The following is a 23,469-nucleotide window of genomic DNA, read 5'->3' as shown; positions in this document are numbered from 1 at the left end:
CTCTCTTTCCCCTCTCCTCTCTCTTTCCCCTCTCCTCTCTCTTTCCCCTCTCCTCTCTCTTTCCCCTCTCCTCTCTCTTCCCCCTCTCCTCTCTCTTTCCCCTCTCCTCTCTCTTCCCCCTCTCCTCTCTCTTTCCCCTCTCCTCTCTCTTTCCCCTCTCCTCTCTCTTTCCCCTCTCCTCTCTCTTCCACCTCTCCTCTCTCTTTCCCCTCCCCTCCATATTTAATCTCTCTCCTCTGCTCTCCCCTCTCTGTCTCACTATCTCTCCCCCTCTCTCTATCTCTCTCCCCTCGCTCCCTCTTCCTCTCTCTCCTCTCCTCTCTCTCTCTCCCCCCTTCCCCTCCCTTACCTCTCTCCCCTCTCCTCTTTAACTTCACTCTCCTCTTTAACTCCCCTCTATCTTTCCCCTCTCATCTCCTCCTTCTCTCCCTCTTACCCCTCTCTCTCTCCCCTCTCTCTTCTCTTCTTTCTCTCCCTCTCTCCATCTCCCTCCTCCCCTCTTGCCTCTCTCTTTCCCCCTCCCTCCCTACCCCTCTCCTCTCCCCTCTCTCTTTCCCCTCTCTATCCTCCCCTCACTCTTACCTATCTCCCCTCTCCCCACTCTCTCTGTATTGCTACAGGTTTCCTTCAGGACAGGTTTTCCACTGTTTAGCTCTGTCAGAGAAATATACTATGTTACATGTATTGAACAACAAATTCTAACATTGTAATTTTATTTTATTTTATTTATTTTATTTATTTTAACTTTATTTAACTAGGCAAGTCATTTAAGAACAAATTCTTATTTTCAATGACGGCCTAGGAACAGTGGGTTAACTGCCTGAACACACACACACGCATACATACACACACAATCCTACATTATGATTACAAACAGAATAAACATCATCCGACATCACTACTGACTACGATTAGAACTCTGAGAACCAACCCCCGCCCCGATTTAGGGTTGGCAGCGACCGTTTGCTCAAGAGTGCTGTCATCTCAATTCTGATAAACAGGAAGCTACTTTATGAACAAATTACCAAAATTACACAATATAGCTAAAGCATGACTGTAACGGCTTCTAGAAGTAGTGGGTGGAGGAGTCAGGCGCAGAGAGCAGGGTAGTACAAAGATGTGCATCGTTTATTTACAAAAAACAGAGAGACGGTCACGCCACACACACAAGGGTGCATAAAGACCCAGTCCAACAAAACTGTTCGGAAAAATGAAATCCACAAAATATTCACACACCATAAACAGAAAAACAAAACAAAAGCCGGCGGGCCTGCTGGGTTTAAAGCCCAGCAAGCATTTTACAGATGACAGTATGTCTACACACTGTTTAACAAGAGAGAGAGATGCATTTGCACTGTAGCACTACTATATAATGAGCTACTGTATAACTCTTCACAAATCCAGTTATGTTGAGAGGTAAATGATATGTCATAATATTTATATACAGGTTCAGAATACCCAATATTAACATCAGCACAGTCCTAGTTATATCTTGGTACTCCACCATTATCAAGTTGTTTTGCCCCTCAGTACAGTACCAGCAGTGTGTTGGTGTGTGTGTGTGTGTGTGTGTGTGTGTGTCTTAGAGAGAGAGAGAATGAAGTTGTGTGCACTGTAAGGTGCTGTATGTGTGCGCGTCCTCCCACCAGCCTCCTCTGTTGTCATGGTGATGTTAAACCACTTTCTCACAAATCCAGTAACGATTGAGTAAACATGACAGGTCATTCCATGCCTTTACAGGACGCCATGTTTCCGTGTTCAGCTCAACACAGTCCTCCTTCCGATTTGCTGGGTTGTCACCACCATTATCAGGCTGCTGTGAGTGCCAGTAACTACAGGGTAAACAAGACAGGAAATAAAATAATAAAAATCATATTTTGTCACATGCGCAAAATACAACAGGTGTAGACTTTACCATGAAATGCTTAGTTACGGGTCAATCCCCAACAATACAGAGTTAAATATTAAGTAATTAATTGATAAAACATTTGCTAAATAAAAAAATGAAAATATTAACACAGAATGAAAAGTGACCAGGCGGTTAGGATAGGTAATAAACAGAGTTGCAAAGTGAGTGTGAATAATGTGAAAGAATGTGAAAGTGTGTGTGTGTGTGTGCCTGTGTGTCTGTGTGTGGATGTGTTAAAAATACTATTTCGAGGGGGTTTAGGGTTAAGGTTAGAATTAGTATAGGGTTAGGGTTAGTTTTAGGGTTAAGGTTAGGGTTAAGGTTAGGGGGTTAGGGTTAGAGTAAGAGGACGGGTAAGGGAAATAAGATTTTAAATGGGACTGATTTGTGGCGTCAATATACGTGTGTGTGTTTTGTGTGTACATGTATTTCAGTATCAGTGTAAGTATGTGTGAGTGTGTGGGTAGAGTCTAGTGAGTGAGTGTGTGTGGGTAGAGTCTAGTGAGTGTGTGGGTAGAGTCCAGTGAGTGTGTGGGTAGAGTCCAGTGAGTGAGTGTGTGTGGGTAGAGTCTAGTGAGTGTGTGGGTAGAGTCTAGTGAGTGTGTGGGTAGAGTCTAGTGAGTGTGTGGGTAGAGTCTAGTTAGTGTGTGGGTGGTGTCCAGTGAGTGTGTGGGTAGAGTCTAGTGAGTGTGTGGGTAGAGTCTAGTGAGTGTGTGGGTAGAGTCTAGTGAGTGTGTGGGTAGAGTCTAGTGAGTGTGTGGGTAGAGTCTAGTGAGTGTGTGGGTAGAGTCTAGTGAGTGTGTGGGTAGAGTCTAGTGAGTGTACATAGAGTCAGTGCAAGAGAGTCAATGTAAAACACAAGTAAAAGGTGTCAATGTAAATACAGACATGTTTTTTCAGATTTAAAAGGAGCATTGCCTTATTTGGAACAAGAACCAACACTTTATCTGTTTTTTTAATGATATTTTAAGATATATCTTTAGTGCTCGTGGAATGACATCTATGAACATGATTTGAAGCCACATGTAATTTGTTAAAGGTGTCTATCACACCTGGATGGTCAAGTCTCACCTTGTGGTCTTTGAATTATGAACAACACAGATAATCAGTCCTACTCATTACAATGTGGTTATTGTTATTATAGAGCTGTAGTCTCTTACCTTGGGGTGGTCAGTGTTATTATAGAGCAGTAGTCTCTTACCTTGGGGAGGTCAGTGTTATTATAGAGCAGTAGTGTCTTACCTTGGGGTGGTCAGTGTTATTATAGAGCAGTAGTCTCTTACCTTGGGGTGGTCAGTGTTATTATAGAGCAGTAGTCTCTTACCTTGGGGAGGTCAGAGAGCAGTAGTCTCTTACCTTGGGGAGGTCAGTGTTATTATAGAGCAGTAGTCTCTTACCTTGGGGAGGTCAGTGTTATTATAGAGCAGTAGTCTCTTACCTTGGGGTGGTCAGTGTTATTATAGAGCAGTAGTCTCTTACCTTGGGGTGGTCAGTGGGGTGCCGTCCACCCATTTCCAGGTCCCCTCAGTAACAGAGTCAGTCAGACCAATCCATGCTCTCTTATTGAAGCTGAAGAGAAACTCCTATTGGTGAGAAATATACTGATGTTGTCAACTACTTTAGTCAACATGTGTTAAATACTGGAAGATACATTCCTGACCATGTCATGTTTTGTCATTGATTATCATGTCTTGTCCCTGTGCTTCCCCTTCTATTCGTTTCCCTCTGCTGGTCTTATTAGGTTCTTTCCCTCTTTCTATCCCTCTCTCTCCCCCTCCCTCTCTCACTCTCTCGCTCTCTCTTCTCTCTATCGTTCCGTTCCTGCTCCCAGCTGTTCCTATTCCCCTAATCAATCATTTAGTCTTCCCACACCTGTTCCCGATCCTTTTCCCTGATTAGAGTCCCTATTTCTCTCCTTGTTTTCCGTTCCTGCCCTGTCGGATCCTTGTCTATTGTTCACCGTGCTGTGTCTATGTATTGCCCTGTCGTGTCGTGTTTCCCTCAGATGCTGCGTGGTGAGCAGGTGTCTGAGTCTGCTACGTTCAAGTGCCTTCCCGAGGCAACCTGCAGTTCTTGATCAAGTCTCCAGTCTGTTCTCGTCATTACGAGTAGTATTATGCCTTTTGTTTGTAAAGTAACTTTACTGGATTAAAAACTCTGTTTTCGCCAAGTCGCTTTTGGGTCCTCATTCACCTGCATGACAGAAGGATCCGACCAAAGAATGGACCCAGCGACTACAGACGTTCGTAACACTGCCGTCGAGATCCAAGGAGCCATGCTCGGCAGACACGAGCAGGAATTGTCTGCTGCTCGCCATGCCGTGGAGAACCTGTCCGCTCAGGTTTCCGACCTCTCTGGACAGTTCCAGAGTCTTCGTCTCGTGCCACCTGTTACTTCCTGGCCTGCCGAGCCTCCGGAACCTAGGGTTAATAACCCACCTTGCTACTCCGGGCAGCCCACGGAGTGCCGCTCCTTTCTCACCCAGTGTGATATTGTGTTCTCTCTCCAACCCAACACATACTCTAGCGAGAGAGCTCGGGTTGCTTACGTCATTTCACTCCTTACTGGCCGGGCTCAAGAGTGGGGCACAGCTATCTGGGAGGCAAGGGCTGATTGTTCAAACAATTACCAGAACTTTAAGGAGGAGATGATTCGGGTTTTTGACCGTTCAGTTTTTGGTAGGGAGGCTTCTAGGGCCCTGGCTTCCCTATGCCAAGGTGATCGATCCATAACGGATTACTCTATAGAGTTTCGCACTCTTGCTGCCTCTAGTGACTGGAACGAGCCGGCGCTGCTCGCTCGTTTTCTGGAGGGACTCCACGCAGTGGTCAAAGATGAGATTCTCTCTCGGGAGGTTCCCGCCAGTGTGGACTCTTTGATTGCTCTCGCCATCCGCATAGAACGACGGGTAGATCTTCGTCACCAAGCTTGTGGAAGAGAGCTCGCGTCAACGGTGTTTCCCTGCTCCGCATCGCAACCATCTCCCTCCTCTGGCTCAGAGACTGAGCCCATGCAGCTGGGAGGTATTCGCATCTCGACTAAGGAGAGGGAACGGAGGATCACCAACCGCCTGTGCCTCTATTGCGGATTTGATGGACATTTTGTCAATTCATGTCCAGTAAAGGCCAGAGCTCATCAGTAAGCGGAGGGCTACTGGTGAGCGCTACTACTCAGGTCTCTTCATCTAGATCCTGTACTACTATGTCGGTCCATCTACGCTGGACCGGTTCGGGTGCTACATGCAGTGCCTTGATTGACTCGGGGGCTGAGGGTTGTTTCATGGACGAAGCATGGGCTCGGAAACATGACATTCCTTTCAGACAGTTAGACAAGCCTACGCCCATGTTTGCCTTAGATGGTAGTCATCTTCCCAGTATCAGATTTGAGACACTACCTTTAACTCTCACAGTATCTGGTAACCACAGTGAGACTATTTCTTTTTTGATTTTTCGTTCACCTTTTACACCTGTTGTTTTGGGTCATCCCTGGCTAGTATGTCATAATCCTTCTATTAATTGGTCTAGTAATTCTATCCTATCCTGGAACGTTTCTTGTCATGTGAAGTGTTTAATGTCTGCCATCCCTCCCATTTCTTCTGTCCCCACTTCTCAGGAGGAACCTGGCGATTTGACAGGAGTGCCGGAGGAATATCATGATCTGCGCACGGTCTTCAGTCGGTCCCGAGCCAACTCCCTTCCTCCTCACCGGTCGTATGATTGTAGTATTGATCTCCTTCCGGGGACCACTCCCCCTCGGGGTAGACTATACTCTCTGTCGGCTCCCGAACGTAAGGCTCTCGAGGATTATTTATCTGTGTCTCTTGACGCCGGTACCATAGTGCCTTCTTCCTCTCCGGCCGGGGCGGGGTTCTTTTTTGTTAAGAAGAAGGACGGTACTCTGCGCCCCTGCGTGGATTATCGAGGGCTGAATGACATAACGTTTAAGAATCGTTATCCGCTTCCCCTTATGTCATCAGCCTTCGAGATTCTGCAGGGAGCCAGGTGCTTTACTAAGTTGGACCTTCGTAACGCTTACCATCTCGTGCGCATCAGAGAGGGGGACGAGTGGAAAACGGCGTTTAACACTCCGTTAGGGCATTTTGAGTACCGGGTTCTGCCGTTTGGTCTCGCCAATGCGCCAGCTGTTTTTCAGGCATTAGTTAATGATGTTCTGAGAGACATGCTGAACATCTTTGTTTTTGTCTATCTTGACGATATCCTGATTTTTTCACCGTCACTCGAGATTCATGTTCAGCACGTTCGACGTGTTCTACAGCGCCTTTTAGAGAATTGTCTCTACGTTAAGGCTGAGAAGTGCTCTTTTCATGTCTCCTCCGTTACTTTTCTCGGTTCCGTTATTTCCGCTGAAGGCATTCAGATGGATTCCGCTAAGGTCCAAGCTGTCAGTGATTGGCCCGTTCCAAGGTCACGTGTCGAGTTGCAGCGCTTTTTAGGTTTCGCTCATTTCTATCGGCGTTTCATTCGTAATTTCGGTCAAGTTGCTGCCCCTCTCACAGCTCTTACTTCTGTCAAGACGTGTTTTAAGTGGTCCGGTTCCGCCCAGGGAGCTTTTGATCTTCTAAAAGAACGTTTTACGTCCGCTCCTATCCTCGTTACTCCTGACGTCACTAGACAATTCATTGTCGAGGTTGACGCTTCAGAGGTAGGCGTGGGAGCCATTCTATCCCAGCGCTTCCAGTCTGACGATAAGGTTCATCCTTGCGCTTATTTTTCTCATCGCCTGTCGCCATCTGAACGCAACTATGATGTGGGTAACCGCGAACTGCTCGCCATCCGCTTAGCCCTAGGCGAATGGCGACAGTGGTTGGAGGGGGCGACCGTTCCTTTTGTCGTTTGGACAGACCATAAGAACCTTGAGTACATCCGTTCTGCCAAACGACTTAATGCCCGTCAAGCTCGTTGGGCGTTGTTTTTCGCTCGTTTCGAGTTTGTGATTTCTTACCGTCCGGGTAGCAAAAACACCAAGCCTGATGCCTTATCCCGTCTGTTTAGTTCTTCTGTGGCTTCTACTGATCCCGAGGGGATTCTTCCTTATGGGCGTGTTGTCGGGTTGACAGTCTGGGGAATTGAAAGACAGGTTAAGCAAGCACTCACGCACACTGCGTCGCCGCGCGCTAGTCCTAGTAACCTCCTTTTCGTTCCTGTTTCCACTCGTCTGGCTGTTCTTCAGTGGGCTCACTCTGCCAAGTTAGCTGGTCATCCCGGTGTTCGAGGCACTCTTGCGTCTATTCGCCAGCGCTTTTGGTGGCCGACTCAGGAGCGTGACACGCGCCGTTTCGTGGCTGCTTGTTCGGACTGCGCGCAGACTAAGTCGGGTAACTCTCCTCCTGCCGGTCGTCTCAGACCGCTCCCCATTCCTTCTCGACCATGGTCTCACATCGCCCTAGACTTCATTACCGGTCTGCCTTTGTCTGCGGGGAAGACTGTGATTCTTACGGTTGTCGATAGGTTCTCTAAGGCGGCACATTTCATTCCCCTCGCTAAACTTCCTTCCGCTAAGGAGACGGCACAAATCATCATCGAGAATGTGTTCAGAATTCATGGCCTCCCGTTAGACGCCGTTTCAGACAGAGGCCCGCAATTCACGTCACAGTTTTGGAGGGAGTTCTGTCATTTGATTGGTGCGTCCGTCAGTCTCTCTTCCGGGTTTCATCCCCAGTCTAACGGTCAAGCAGAGAGGGCCAATCAGACGATTGGTCGCATACTACGCAGCCTTTCTTTCAGAAACCCTGCGTCTTGGGCAGAACAGCTCCCCTGGGCAGAATACGCTCACAACTCGCTTCCTTCGTCTGCTACCGGGTTATCTCCGTTTCAGAGTAGTCTGGGTTACCAGCCTCCTCTGTTCTCATCCCAGCTTGCCGAGTCCAGCGTTCCCTCCGCTCAAGCGTTTGTCCAACGTTGTGAGCGCACCTGGAGGAGGGTGAGGTCTGCACTTTGCCGTTACAGGGCACAGACTGTGAGAGCCGCCAATAAACGCAGGATTAAGAGTCCAAGGTATTGTTGCGGCCAGAGAGTGTGGCTTTCCACTCGCAACCTTCCTCTTACGACAGCTTCTCGTAAGTTGACTCCGCGGTTCATTGGTCCGTTCCGTGTCTCCCAGGTCGTCAATCCTGTCGCTGTGCGACTGCTTCTTCCGCGACATCTTCGTCGCGTCCATCCTGTCTTCCATGTCTCCTGTGTCAAGCCCTTTCTTCGCACCCCCGTTCGTCTTCCCTCCCCCTCCCGTCCTTGTCGAGAGCGCACCTATTTACAAGGTACGTAGGATCATGGACATGCGTTCTCGGGGACGGGGTCACCAATACTTAGTGGATTGGGAGGGTTACGGTCCTGAGGAGAGGAGTTGGGTTCCGTCTCGGGACGTGCTGGACCGTTCGCTTATTGATGATTTCCTCCGTTGCCGCCAGGGTTCCTCCTCGAGTGCGCCAGGAGGCGCTCGGTGAGTGGGGGGGTACTGTCATGTTTTGTCATTGATTATCATGTCTTGTCCCTGTGCTTCCCCTTCTATTCGTTTCCCTCTGCTGGTCTTATTAGGTTCTTTCCCTCTTTCTATCCCTCTCTCTCCCCCTCCCTCTCTCACTCTCTCGCTCTCTCTTCTCTCTATCGTTCCGTTCCTGCTCCCAGCTGTTCCTATTCCCCTAATCAATCATTTAGTCTTCCCACACCTGTTCCCGATCCTTTTCCCTGATTAGAGTCCCTATTTCTCTCCTTGTTTTCCGTTCCTGCCCTGTCGGATCCTTGTCTATTGTTCACCGTGCTGTGTCTATGTATTGCCCTGTCGTGTCGTGTTTCCCTCAGATGCTGCGTGGTGAGCAGGTGTCTGAGTCTGCTACGTTCAAGTGCCTTCCCGAGGCAACCTGCAGTTCTTGATCAAGTCTCCAGTCTGTTCTCGTCATTACGAGTAGTATTATGCCTTTTGTTTGTAAAGTAACTTTACTGGATTAAAAACTCTGTTTTCGCCAAGTCGCTTTTGGGTCCTCATTCACCTGCATGACAGACCAAGAGATGTTTGATTCTCTCACCTGTTCCTTATCACTGTTTACGATCACCAGGTCTGCTCCTCTCATCAGACAGTCCTGCCTGCTTTCCCCCCAGGGTTTTTTCACAGTAGACAAGAAGTACCAACTGGATTCAAACTTCTGCCAGCCTTCAGGACAGGTTTGTTCTACAAGAAAATAACATGCATTTCCATCTTATTATTCTGCACCTATTATTGAAACTGCATATTAGATATGTGATGTTTTGATCATTTATCAGTTAAACTCACTCAGAATAGAACACTTTCTCTTGAGATCATCTCTTTCCTTCTGTAGCTGGTCTCTCTCTATAGTCAGGGTGTTGTAACTGGTCTGTAGCTGGTCTCTCTCTTCAGTCTCATTGCCTCTGTTATCTGGAAAGGATTGATACATATAGCTTATGCTTAATTCACTCACCAAACAGTAATTCAATAATATCTAAATGTATATTCCCATGATAATGACAGATGATTGACATGCAGTTTGGACATTTCACCAGTTAAACGTGATGAATTATCATTCAAGATTGACATTGATGTTTACAGTCTATTTTGAAATGAGGTATGCCTATCTTGGTGTAGGAAGGTGTTAAAAAAATAACATGATATTGAGACAATGTGGATATAGTCAGACGTAATCTAAGGATGCATTTTAGATATATTCTATAAAGAGATTAAAAAGGGGCCATCTGTCGGTACAAACTTTGATTAAGACATGATGATGTCATAAACAAATGTCACTCCACCACTGGTTACCAAAGACATGATGGACATCAGGAAAAGAGGACAGACTATCAGCTGATCATTGATGTTGATGCTTGATGTAAATCTGCTAGTTAGCTAGATCAATCATTCTTTCACTGATCGGGATTTATTCTTCAATGCTCTCAAATAATAACTTCAGAATACACAGTATACCTTCATGGTCCTGCTTTAAATTACATTCAGTTTATAAAGGCTTTTATACAGCCTTCCTCATGCTTTCATAAGCAATTCATAAATGTGTTATTTACAGTGCCTTGCGAAAGTATTCGGCCCCCTTGAACATTGCGACCTTTTGACACATTTCAGGCTTCAAACATAAAGATATAAAACTGTATTTTTTTTGTGAAGAATCAACAACAAGTGGGACACAATCATGAAGTGGAACGACATTTATTGGATATTTCAAACTTTTTTAACAAATCAAAAACTGAAAAATTGGGCGTGCAAAATTATTCAGCCCCTTTACTTTCAGTGCAGCAAACTCTCTCCAGAAGTTCAGTGAGGATCTCTGAATGATCCAATGTTGACCTAAATTACTAATGATGATAAATACAATCCACCTGTGTGTAATCAAGTCTCCGTATAAATGCACCTGCACTGTGATAGTCTCAGAGGTCCGTTAAAAGTGCAGAGAGCATCATGAAGAACAAGGAACACACCAGGCAGGTCCGAGATACTGTTGTGAAGAAGTTTAAAGCCGGATTTGGATACAAAAATATTTCCCAAGCTTTAAACATCCCAAGGAGCACTGTGCAAGCGATAATATTGAAATGGAAGGAGTATCAGACCACTGCAAATCTACCAAGACCTGGCCGTCCCTCTAAACTTTCAGCTCATACAAGGAGAAGACTGATCAGAGATGCAGCCAAGAGGCCCATGATCACTCTGGATGAACTGCAGAGATCTACAGCTGAGGTGGGAGACTCTGTCCATATTACAACAATCAGTCGTATATTGCACAAAACTGGCCTTTATGGAAGAGTGGCAAGAAGAAAGCCATTTCTTAAAGATATCCATAAAAAGTGTTGTTTAAAGTTTGCCACAAGCCACCTGGGAGACACACCAAACATGTGGAAGAAGGTGCTCTGGTCAGATGAAACCAAAATTGAACTTTTTTGGCAACAATGCAAAACGTTATGTTTGGCGTAAAAGCAACACAGCTCATCACCCTGAACACACCATCCCCACTGTCAAACATGGTGGTGGCAGCATCATGGTTTGGGCCTGCTTTTCTTCAGCAGGGACAGGGAAGATGGTTAAAATTGATGGGAAGATGGATGGAGCCAAATACAGGACCATTCTGGAAGAAAACCTGATGGAGTCTGCAAAAGACCTGAGACTGGGACGGAGATTTGTCTTCCAAAAAGACAATGATCCAAAACATAAAGCAAAATCTACAATGGAATGGTTCAAAAATAAACATATCCAGGTGTTAGAACGGCCAAGTCAAGGTCCAGACCTGAATCCAAATGAGAATCTGTGGAAAGAACTGAAAACTGCTGTTCACAAATGCTCTCCATCCAACCTCACTGAGCTCGAGCTGTTTTGCAAGGAGGAATGGGAAATAAATTCCGTCTCTCGATGTGCAAAACTGGTAGAGACATACCCCAAGCGACTTACAGCTGTAATCGCAGCAAAAGGTGGAGCTACAAAGTATTAACTTAAGGGGGCTGAATAATTTTGCACGCCCAATTTTTCAGTTTTTGATTTGTTAAAAAAGTTTGAAATATCCAATAAATGTCGTTCCACTTCATGATTGTGTCCCACTTGTTGTTGATTCTTCACAAAAAAAATACAGTTTTATATGTTTATGTGGCAAAAGGTCGCAAAGTTCAAGGGGGCCGAATACTTTCGCAAGGCACTGTAGCATCTGTAAGTATATGTCATGCTTTATAAAGTGTGACATAACCCACTATGTGACATAACCCATTATGTTGAATATGATATAAACATATAAAGGGGGACAAGTTGTGCTGAAGGAAGAAACAAGCTGTAAAGTTAAGTTTAGATGACACCTAATCTCGTTCCCAGACACTTCCGCCCAAATGGTCAGAAGATACACACATCAAACTTGGCTTTCATTAGTTATGTTAGGTTAGCAAAGGACATGGCCTAATGGCAGGCAAATATTTTACTCAGTAAGGTCACTTACATAGAATTCTATGGTCACTCCCACTATAAGGTCAACTTTGAATGGTTGATATCCCAGGCTTATACTGTGCATTCAGAAAGTATTCAGACCCTTTGACTTTCTTACAGCCTTATTCTACAATGTATTAAATTGTTTTCTCCCCTCATCAATCTGAACACAATACCTCATAATGACAAAGCATAAACAGTTTTGTAGAAATGTGTACAACTTTAAGCTAGGGGGCACTATTTTTATTTTTGGAAAAATAACGTTCCCAAAGTTAACTGCCTATTTCTCAGGACCAGATGCTAGAATATGCATATAATTGATAGCTTAGGATATAAAACAATCTAGAGTTTCCAAAACTGTAAAAATATTGTCTGTGAGTATAACAGAACTGATATTGCAGGCAAAATCCTGAGAAAAATCCAATCAGGAAGTGACCCTTATTTTGAAACCCCTGTCTTTCTATGCATCCCTATTGCCCATTGAAAGGGATATCAACCAGATTCCTTTTTCTATGTCTTCCCTAAGGTGTCTACAGCCTTTAGACATAGTTTCACGCCTTTATGTTGAAGAATGAGCGTAAACGAACACATTGCGTAAGTGGCCAGCTGATGGCTCTCAGAGTGATTATTGCGAGAAAGAGAGAGGTAGCCATTTTTCCTCCCGGTCCTACTGAAAAGCCAACTGTCCCGGTTGATATATTATCGAAAAGATATTTGAAAAACACCTTGAGGATTGATTGCAAAAAAACGTTTCCATGTTTCTGTCGATATTATGGATATAATTTGGATTTTTTTTCCGGCGTTGTCGTGACCAGTGGATTTCTGAACATAACGTGACAAACAAACGGAGGTATTTTGTGTATAAAAATAATATTTTATGGAACAAAATGAACATTTGCTGTCTAACTGGGAGTCTCATCAGTGAAAACATCTGAAGATTATCGAAGGTAAAAGATTAATTTGATTGCTTTTCTGATTTTCGTGACCAAGCTTTCTGCTGCTAGCTGGACATAACACTATACTAGGCTAACTTATACAAACTCTTGTCTTGCTATCGCTGTTGGTACTAGGGGGCAGTATTTTCATAAAAATAAAAAAAACATTCCCGTTTTAAACGGGATATTTTGTCAGGACAAGATGCTAGAATATGCATATATTTGACAGCTGTGGATAGACAACACTCTAACGTTTCCAAAACTGTAAAGATATTGTCTGTGAGTATAAGAGAACTGATGTTGCAGGTGAAAGCCTGAGAAAAATTCAATCCGGAAGTGCCTCAGGTTTTGAAAGCGCTGCGTTCCAATGAGTCCCTATTGAGCTGTGAATGTGTCATCAACGAGAATACACTTTCTACGTATTCCCCAAGGTGTCTACAGCATTGTGACGTAGTTTTACGCATTTATGTTGAAGAATAGCCGTATGCGGCTACATTGCGTAAGTGGTCACATGGTGGCTCCGAGACAGATTTTCATGTAAAATACAGAGGTAGCCATTACTCCAATCGGTCCTACTGAAAAACGAATTTTCCCGACGGATATATTATCCAATAGATATTAGAAAACCACCTTGAGGATTGATTTTAAACAACGTTTGCCATGTTTCTGTCAATATTATGGAGCTAATTTGGAATATTTTTCGGCGTTGTCGTGACCGCAATTTCCGGGCGATTTCTCAGCCAAACGTGAAGAACAAACGGAATTATTTTGCCTCCAAAAATAATATTTGGGGAAAAAATGAACTTTGGCTATCTACCTGGGAGTCTCTTGAGTGAAAACGTCCGAAGTTCATCAAAGGTAAACGATTTAATTTGATTGCTTTTCTGATTTTCGTGACAAGCTTGCCTGCTGCTAGCAAGGCATAATGCTATGCTAGTCTATGATAAACTTACACAAATGTTTGTCTAGCCTTGGCTGTAAAGCATATATCTAGGTTTACCTCCACTGTATTCACATCCTACCATACCTTTGTCTGTACATTATACCTTGATGCTATTTTATCGCCCCCAGAAACCTCCTTTTACTCTCTGTTCCAGACGTTCTAGACGACCAATTCTTATTGCTTTTATTGCCGCACCCTTATTCTACTCCTCCTATGTTCCTCTGGCGATGTAGAGGTGAATCCAGGCCCTGCAGTGCCTAGCTCCACTCCTATTCCCCAGGCGCTCTCTTTTGATGACTTCTGTAACCGTAATAACCTTGGTTTCATGCATGTTAACATTAGAAGCCTCCTCCCTAAGTTTGTTCTATTCACTGCTTTAGCACACTCTGCCAACCCGGATGTTCTAGCTGTGTCTGTCTCATTGCCTGCATCCGTAATGGGTCAGCGGTCAAACGATCTCCACTCATCACTTTAAAATGCTCCCTGAAACACTTCAGCGAGCAGGCCTTTCTAATCGACCTGGCCGGGGTATCCTGGAAGGAAATTGATCTCATCCCGTCAGTAGAGGATGTCTGGATATTTTTTTTAAATGCCTTCCTAACCATCTTAAATAAACATGCCCCATTCAAGAAATTTAGAACCAGGAACAGATATAGCTCTTGGTTCTCACCAGACATGACTGCCCTTAACCAACACAAAAACATCCTATGGCATTCTGCATTAGCATCGAACAGCCCCCGTGATATGCAGCTGTTCAGGGAAGCTAGAAACCATCATACACAGGCAGTTAAAAAAGCCAAGGATAGCTTCTTCAAGCAGAAATTTGCTTCCTGCAACATTAACTCAAAAAAGTTCTGGGACACTGTAAAGTCCATGGAGAATAAGAACACCTCCTCCCAGCTGCCCACTGCACTGAAGATAGGAAACACTGTCACCACTGATAAATCCACCATAACTGAGAATTTCAAGAAGCATTTTTCTACGGCTGGCCATGCTTTCCACCTGGCTACTCCTACCCCGGTCAACAGCACTGCACCCCCAACAGCAACTCGCCCAAGCCTTCCCCATTTCTCCTTCTCCCAAATCCGTTCAGCTGATGTTCTGAAAGAGCTGCAAAATCTGGACCCCTACAAATCAGCCGGGCTAGACAATCTGGACCATTTCTTTCTAAAATTATCTGCCGAAATTGCTGCCACCCCTATTTACTAGCCTGTTCAACCTCTCTTTCGTGTCGTCTGAGATTCCCAAAGATTGGAAAGCAGCTGCGGTCATCCCCCTCTTCAAAGGGGGGGACACTCTTGACCCAAACTGCTACAGACCTATATCTATCTTACCATGCCTTTCTAAGGTCTTCGAAAGCCAAGTCAACAAACAGATTACCGACCATTTCGAATCTCACCATACCTTCTCTACTATGCAATCTGGTTTCAGAGCAGGTCATGGGTGCACCTCCGCCACGCTCAAGGTCCTAAACGATATCTTAACAGTAAGAAACATTACTGTACAGCCGTATTCATTGATCTGACTCTGTCAATCACCACATCCTCATCGGCAGACTCAACAGCCTTGGTTTCTCAAATGATTGCCTCTCAAATGATTGGAGGGTTGTTAACACAGTGTCCAAAGAAGGGCCAGAAGTATACAGAATGGTGTCGTCTGCGTAGAGCTGGATCAGAGACTCACCAGCAGCAAGAGCGACCTCATTGATGTATACAGAGAAGAGAGTCGGTCCAAGAATTGAACCCTGTGGCACCCCCATAGAGACTGCCAGAGGTCCGGACAGCAGACCCTCCGATTTGACACACTGAACTCTATCAGAGAAGTAATTGGTGACAGTGTGTCAAATCGGAGGGTCTGCTGTCCGGACCTCTGGCAGTCTCTATGGGGGTGCCACAGGGTTCAATTGTGTTAACAACCCTCCAGGCAAGCTTCAATGCCATACAACTCTCCTTCCGTGGCCTCCAATTGCTCTTAAATACAAGTAAAACTAAATGCATGCTCTTCAACCGATCACTACCTGCACCTACCCGCCTGTCCAACATCACTACTCTGGACGGCTCTGACTTAGAATACGTGGACAACTACAAATACTTAGGTGTCTGGTTAGACTGTAAACTCTCCTTCCAGACCCATATCAAACATCTCCAATCCAAAGTTAAATCTAGAATTGGCTTCCTATTTCGCAACAAAGCCTCCTTCACTCATGCTGCCAAACATACCCTTGTAAAACTGACCATCCTACCAATCCTCGACTTTGGCGATGTCATTTAAAAAATAGCCTCCAATACCCTACTCAACAAATTGGATGCAGTCTATCACAGTGCAATCCGTTTTGTCACCAAAGCCCCATATACTACCCACCATTGCGACCTGTAAGCTCTCGTTGGCTGGCCCTCGCTTCATACTCGTCGCCAAACCCACTGGCTCCATGTCATCTACAAGACCCTGCTAGGTAAAGTCCCCCCTTATCTCAGCTCGCTGGTCACCATAGCATTCCCCACCTGTAGCACACGCTCCAGCAGGTATATCTCTCTAGTCACCCCCAAAACCAATTCTTTCTTTGGCCGCACCTCCTTCCAGTTCTCTGCTGCCAATGAAACTGGAAACACTTATCTCCCTCACTAGCTTTAAGCACCAACTGTCAGAGCAGCTCACAGATTACTGCACCTGTACATAGCCCACCTATAATTTACCCCAAACAACTACCTCTTTCCCAACTGTATTTACTTTATTTATTTATTTTGCTCCTTTGCACCCCATTATTTTTATTTCTACCTTGCACATTCTTCCATTGAAAAACTACCATTCCAGTGTTTTACTTGCTATATTGTATTTACTTTGCCACCATGGCCTTTTTTGCCTTTACCTCCCTTCTCACCTCATTTGCTCAAATTGTATATAGACTTGTTTATACTGTATTATTGACTGTATGTTTGTTTTACTCCATGTGTAACTCTGTGTCGTTGTATCTGTCGAACTGCTTTGCTTTATCTTGGCCAGGTCGCAATTGTAAATTATAACTTGTTCTCAACTTGCCTACCTGGTTAAATAAAGGTGAAATTAATCAAATAAATAAAATATTTTGAAAATCTGAGATGACAGGGTGATTAACAAAAGGCTAAGCTGTGTTCCAATATATTTCACTTGTGATTTTCATGAATATAAATATTTTCTAGTAAGATTATTTGACCATTGAGCTATGCTAATTAGTGTAGTTGCTGACAATTCTCCCGGATCCGAAATGGGTAGTTCCAAGATTAAAAATAATAAAACAGAAATATCAAATTTACTTTTATTATTCAGACCCTTTACTCAGTACTTTGTTGAAGCACCTTTGGCAGCGATTACAGCCTCGAGACTTATTGGGTATGATTATTGGTTACAAGCTTGGCACACCTGTATTTGGGGAGTTTATCCCATGTTTCTCTGTAGATCCTCTCAACCTCTGTCAGGTTGGATGGGAAGCATTGCTGCACAGCAATTTTCAAGTCTCTCCAGAGGTGTTCGATTCGGTTCAAGTTCAGGCTTTGACTGGGCCACTGAAGGACATTCAGAGTCTTGTCCTGAAGCCATTCCTGCGTTGTCTGTCATGTGCCTTTTACTGAGGAGTGGCTTCCGTCTGGCCACTCCACCATAAAGGCCTGATTAGTGAGTGCTGCATAGATGGTTGTCCATCTGGAAGGTTCTCCCATCTCCACAGAGGAACTCTGGAGTTCTGTCAGAGTACTTTTGTTGAAGCACCTGGCCGTCACGTCCCTGACTGCCAGCTATAGCAAGAGCCTTGGTGTTTCCCAAATTCTTCCATTTAGGAATGATGGAGGCCACTGTGTTCTTAGGGACCTTCAATGCTGCAGAAATGTATTTGTACCCTTCCCCAGATCTGTATCTCAGCACAATCCTGTCTCAGAGCTCTATGGACAATTCCTTTGACCTCATGGCTTGGTTTTTGCTCTGCCATGCTCTGTCAACTGTAAGACCTTATATAGACAGGTGTGTACCTTTCCAAATCACGTCCAATCAATTGAATTTACCACAGGTGGAGTTCAATCAAGTTCTAGAAGCATCTCAAGGAAGATCAATGGAAACAGGATGCACCTGAGCTCAATTTCGAGTCTCACAGCAAAGGGTCTGAATACTTATGTAAATAAGGTATTTATGTTTTTGTTTTTTTATACATTTGGAAAATATTCTATTAACCTATTTTCACTTTGTCATTATGCGGTATTGTCATTGTGTGTTGATTGATTCAGTTTTTTCTTCTCTCATCAATTTTATAATGAGGCTGTAACGTAACAACATGTGAGGACGTGTGAATACTTCCAGAATGCACTGTAGACATGATTTTTGTACTCAAGTAGAGCTGATGCAGTTCTTTTGTTTTTGTTGTCACATTATTGGCAGTGCTTGACTTCGACTGAAATAGGTTTCAGTACGCAGTCCCAAATGGCACCCTATTCCCTATATAGTGCAATGTCAAAAGTACTGTGATAGTGGGGTATCAGTTGGGACAAAGCCTCACTCACAGAAAGCCAGTCTCAGGGAGATGTTGAGAGTGACTTGTAGAACACACAGCACTCCTAAACACACAGCAGCCAGCCTGTAGAGTCTTAGTCTTTCATCTGCAGAGAAACACAGGCAGGCAGGCAGGCAGGCAGGCAGACACACACACACACACACACACACACACACACACACACACACACACACACACACACACACACACACACACACACACACACACACACACACACACACACACACACACACACACACACACACACACACACACACACACACACACACACACACACACACACACCATCCTACATTATGATTACAAACAGAATAAACAACATACAACATCCTACATCACTACTGACTATGATTAGAATTCTGACAACCAAGCCCCCTTCCCCCCGATTTAGGGTTGGCAGCGAACGTTTTCTCAAGAGTGCTGTCATCTCAATTCTGATAAACAGGAAGCCAAAATTACACAATATAGCTAAAGCATGACATAAAGAGGCTATCTGTGATTGCTGCTTACATTGTTGGGATTTTGAAATGTATAATATTTACCTATTCATTCTTCATGAATGTAACTTCTACTGTAAATGCCTCATGAGCTTAGTTTAACTTTCTAACCCCATCAGAACCCAAAATATAAGCTTCTTCTACCACAGAACTGCAAACATAGTTAGTTCATACATAGTTAGTTCATACATAGTTCTGTCTATGAATTATATACAGTACCAGTCAAACATACTGTAGCTCTGACTTACATACAGACCAGTCATACATACTGTAGCTATGAATTACATACAGTACCAGACATACATAGTTCTGTCTATGAATTTGAGAGTGGTTACATTTCTGCAGCGTAATTGTTATTGAGAGTGGTTACGTTTCTTGAGGGAAAAATGGGCAGGTCACCAGGTGCACAGAGCCTGTTTCAGGTTACTAGACCCTCAGCTGTTTACCAAAAACACTGGTGGGGTATCCACTGTGCTGTTGTTTACATTTTATATTTTCAATTGATCTTTTTAAATAGTTCTACATAGTTCCAACAACTGAAGTAAAAAATAATATTGAAATTATGCATTTAGTGTATGTGACCCCAGCAGGTTGCGGTCACACAGAAGACAGAACAATAAAAAACGAACAAGCATTTTTCTATGATGTGCTATTAGTGTGTTTGCACGTGCCATAATATGTGTGTGCTTTCGGTTTGTGCGCTCATACCTGTCTGCATCTGTGTGTGTGTGAGTGTGTGAAAGAGAAAGATAATTCTTTGTACCTGAGAGATGGGTCTCAGTCTTCACGCTCCTCGTTGCTCTATTCTGGTATTCTTGATTAACTTCTTTTAATTCAATCACCTGTTTGTTGACGTAGTCGGCCATCTTAACTAACCGTACCGAATATCAACGATGACCCCAATCAATCAATGAATCAACTAATTCAGACTGTCTGACCTTTCATTGTAATATATATGATTTTTACTTTTACTTATAGTATTAACTTACTTCTACTGTATGATTACCTTTCTAACAGACTAATGTCTGCTGTATGATTACCTTTCTAACAGACTAATGTCTACTGTATGATTCTAACTTCAATGACAAGTTGTTGTCTGATGTGCGTCTCCATTGGTGTCTCTGTCTGCCTGTGGTCGACTGCAGTAGAAAGAATGTTTTAAGTATGCAATCTCTTTCAAGCAAGATGTTATATTCCGCAATAACTATATGTGACATTGTTCGTAAGGAAGTGACATCATGGCTCGCACTTCGTGACTCACATTCAATCAGGAAGCTGGTAAAAATCAGAGATTGTTCCTTTATTTACTCATCTGTGCCTTTGTTCTTCTTATAATAAAAGTTATTTATAATAATTGATCATTAAAAAAAATGAAAAAATAAAGTCACATGACATGTTGCTAATAAAAAGAGGGAAAGAGAGAGACTTGTGTACAGTCTACAATAAATGTTACATAATTAACTGTACATCTTAAGATTGACAATAGGTATTGAGTATTATATACCTAATTTGTTTTGTGTGCGTACATGATTCTGTGTGTGTGTGTGTGTGTGTGTGTGTGTGTGTGTGTGTGTGTGTGTGTGTGTGTGTGTGTGTGTGTGTGTGTGTGTGTGTGTGTGTGTGTGTGTGTGTGTGTGTGTGTGTGTGTGTGTGTGTGTGTGTGTGTGATGAAGAGCCTTTTTCACAGATCCACTACTCTCGATTGGAACACTGATCGTCCCACCATTCTCCTTGGCCTGATGACCAGTAAGGTACCACCACACAGTTCTACACTGCACCACCATTAGGCTCTCCACTCCTCCAATACCTGCAGTAGAAACAACAGAAATATACTGGCCACTCTCTCAGTATGAACAACACAGTTAGACTGACCACTCTCTCAGAACCCAGAGTATGAACAACACAGAGTTAGACTGACCACTCTCTCAGAACCTAGAGTATGAACAACACAGAGTTAGACTGACCACTCTCTCAGAACCTAGAGTATGAACAACACAGAGTTAGACTGATCACTCTCTCAGAACCTAGAGTATGAACAAACAGACAGACTGACCTCTGTCAGAACCTAAACAACACAGAGTTAGACTCTTTCTTTAGTCAGGGTAATGAGTTAACGCACTCAGAACTCTAACTGGTCTCTCTTTCTCTGTAACTGGTCTCTCTCAGCTCAGTAACAAACTGGTTTCACTAAACCGTCTCTTTCTTTAGTCAGGGTAATGTACTGGTCTCTGTCTGTAACTGGTCTCTGATAACTGGTTTCTCTACTGGTATCTGTCTGTACACAGGTCAATGATACCTCTACTGGTATCTGTCTGTACACAGGTCAATGATACCTCTACTGGTATCTGTCTGTACACAGGTCAATGATACCTCTACTGATATCTGTCTGTACACAGGTCAATGATACCTCTACTGGTATCTGTCTGTACACAGGTCAATGATACCTCTACTGGTATCTGTCTGTACACAGGTCAATGATACCTCTACTGGTATCTGTCTGTACACAGGTCAATGATACCTCTACTGGTATCTGTCTGTACACAGGTCAATGATACCTCTACTGGTATCTGTCTGTACACGGGTCAATGATACCTCTACTGATATCTGTCTGTACACAGGTCAATGATACCTCTACTGGTATCTGTATGTACACAGGTCAATGATACCTCTACTGGTATCTGTCTCTACATAGGTTAATGATACCTCTACTGGTATCTGTCTGTACACAGGTCAATGATACCTCTACTGGTATCTGTCTGTACACAGGTCAATGATACCTCTACTGGTATCTGTTTGGTCTCTGTCTTGCTCCAGACCAGTGGTGTTGTAACAGGCCTCTAAATGTTTTCTCTCTTCATTACAACGGGCTGAAAGAAAGAAAAGAGAAGTTCCTGTGATGTGTTCCAAATGACACTATACTCCTTATATGGTGAGCTGCTTTTGACCAAAGCCTTAAGTGCCAGTGTTAAAAGGAGTGTACTTTAAAGAGGATAGGATGATATTTGGGACACTGTGGTTGTGGTATTTTCATACATGTTTTGTGTGTCAACAATTTTGAAACACTGCTGGTCCGAATTGTGATCCTTGCTTTGTGTGAACAGAATTATAGTGTGATAATAAATACATATCTATCATATCGGCCAGGGTTAAAGTAATGCACTATACATGGAATAGGGTCCCAAATGACACCCTAGATTTCCAAATGGCATGCTATCCCCTATATTAGTGTACTACGTTTGAAAAGTGCACTAATGGAGTGTAATTTGGGACACAGACTCACTTACAGAAAGCCAGTCTCAGGGAGATGTTGAGAGTTACTTGTCGAACACACAGCAGCCAGTCTGTAGTCTTAGGCTTCCATCCGCAGAGGAACACACACACACACACACACACACACACACACACACACACACACACACACACACACACACACACACACACACACACACACACACACACACACACACACACACACACACACACACACACACACACACACACACACACACACACACACACACATCACTAATGATTATGATTAGAATTCTGAAAGCCAAACATTTCCATTGGTTTTCATTCGATTGAGGGTAGGCAGCAACAGTTTGCTCAACCTTGTGGTCATCTCAAATCTGATAAACAGGAAGCTACTGTATGAATAAATTACCAAAATTTCACAATAGAGCCGAAGCATGAGTTAAAGGGTCTATCTGTGATTGCAACATCATCTTTTATTTTCTACTTTTAAATGAATAATATTTCCCCATTGATTCTTGTATGTAGCTTATTCTGTAAATGTCTCATGAGATTAGTTTAACTTTCTAAGGACCCAAAATATAAGCTTGTTCTACCATAGTTCTGTCTATGCATTTAAGAGTGGTTCCATTGTTCCAGTTCTGTCCTCAGATTGTTGAAACTATAATGTTCAACTCGTGGAGGATCAGTCCTTGCATGCATAGTTCTGTCTATGCATTTAAGAGTGGTTCCATTGTTCCAGTCCCGGCAGGGTGTACACTGTGTAGCCTCAGATTGTTGAAACTATAATGTTCAACTCGTGGAGGATCAGTCCTTGCATGCATAGTTCTGTCTATGCATTTAAGAGTGGTTCCATTGTTCCAGTCCCGGCAGGGTGTTCACTGTGTAGCCTCAGATTGTTGAAACTATAATGTTCAACACGTGGAGGACAGTGTGCCAACGCTCGTCTGGTCCTTTGTTTGCAGGTTGCACACTTCCCCTCCTCCTCCGCCTTTTTGTCAGTGCCTTCACACCTCTAGATGACCTCTAGATGGATCTTTGTAGGTACTGCTGTTGAAGGAACTCTTTACTGTATCTGAAGAATGATCATATATGTTGGTAGAATGGCTGTACGAACGAGAAGTTGGAGAGAAAGGCATGTGCACACACACACACACACACACACACACACACACACACACACACACACACACACACACACACACACACACACACACACACACACACACACACACACACACACACACACACACACACACACACACACACACACACACACACACACACACACACACACACAGGATCATGCACGCATACAAAACAAATTAGGAATATATCACTCAAGCTGTTGTCAATGTTAAAATGTACAGTTCATTATGTATCATTTCTTGTAGACTGTACACATCTCTCTCTCTCTAGCTCTTTTTATTAGCAACATGTCATATGACTTCCAATGACATTTT

General features: G+C 43.7%; 1 protein-coding gene across 2 annotated transcripts; it reads right to left on the bottom strand.

Moving 5' to 3' along the window:
• Positions 1–750: 750 nt before the first annotated feature.
• On the bottom strand, positions 751–19,883 carry LOC124021571 (CD209 antigen-like protein C). 2 transcript variants are annotated; one of them, XM_046336711.1, is made up of 6 exons: positions 19,518–19,883; positions 18,247–18,342; positions 9,194–9,316; positions 8,949–9,091; positions 3,389–3,492; positions 751–1,832 (listed from the first exon to the last, which is right to left on the bottom strand). In XM_046336711.1, the coding sequence occupies exons 1-6, from the start codon at positions 19,618–19,620 to the stop codon at positions 1,673–1,675; spliced, it is 729 nt and encodes a 242-aa protein (XP_046192667.1). In that variant the 5' UTR covers positions 19,621–19,883; the 3' UTR covers positions 751–1,672. The 2 variants fall into 2 exon arrangements, with proteins under 2 accessions (XP_046192667.1, XP_046192668.1); XM_046336712.1 differs by lacking the exon at positions 18,247–18,342.
• Between the last annotated feature and the right edge of the window lie 3,586 nt (positions 19,884–23,469).

Source organism: Oncorhynchus gorbuscha, unplaced genomic scaffold (genome assembly GCF_021184085.1).
Source record: "Oncorhynchus gorbuscha isolate QuinsamMale2020 ecotype Even-year unplaced genomic scaffold, OgorEven_v1.0 Un_scaffold_1130, whole genome shotgun sequence".
In the NCBI taxonomy this organism is placed as follows: Eukaryota; Metazoa; Chordata; class Actinopteri; order Salmoniformes; family Salmonidae; genus Oncorhynchus; species Oncorhynchus gorbuscha.
Note: the sequence above shows the minus strand (reverse complement) of the source record. Positions and strands in the feature narration are given on the sequence as shown.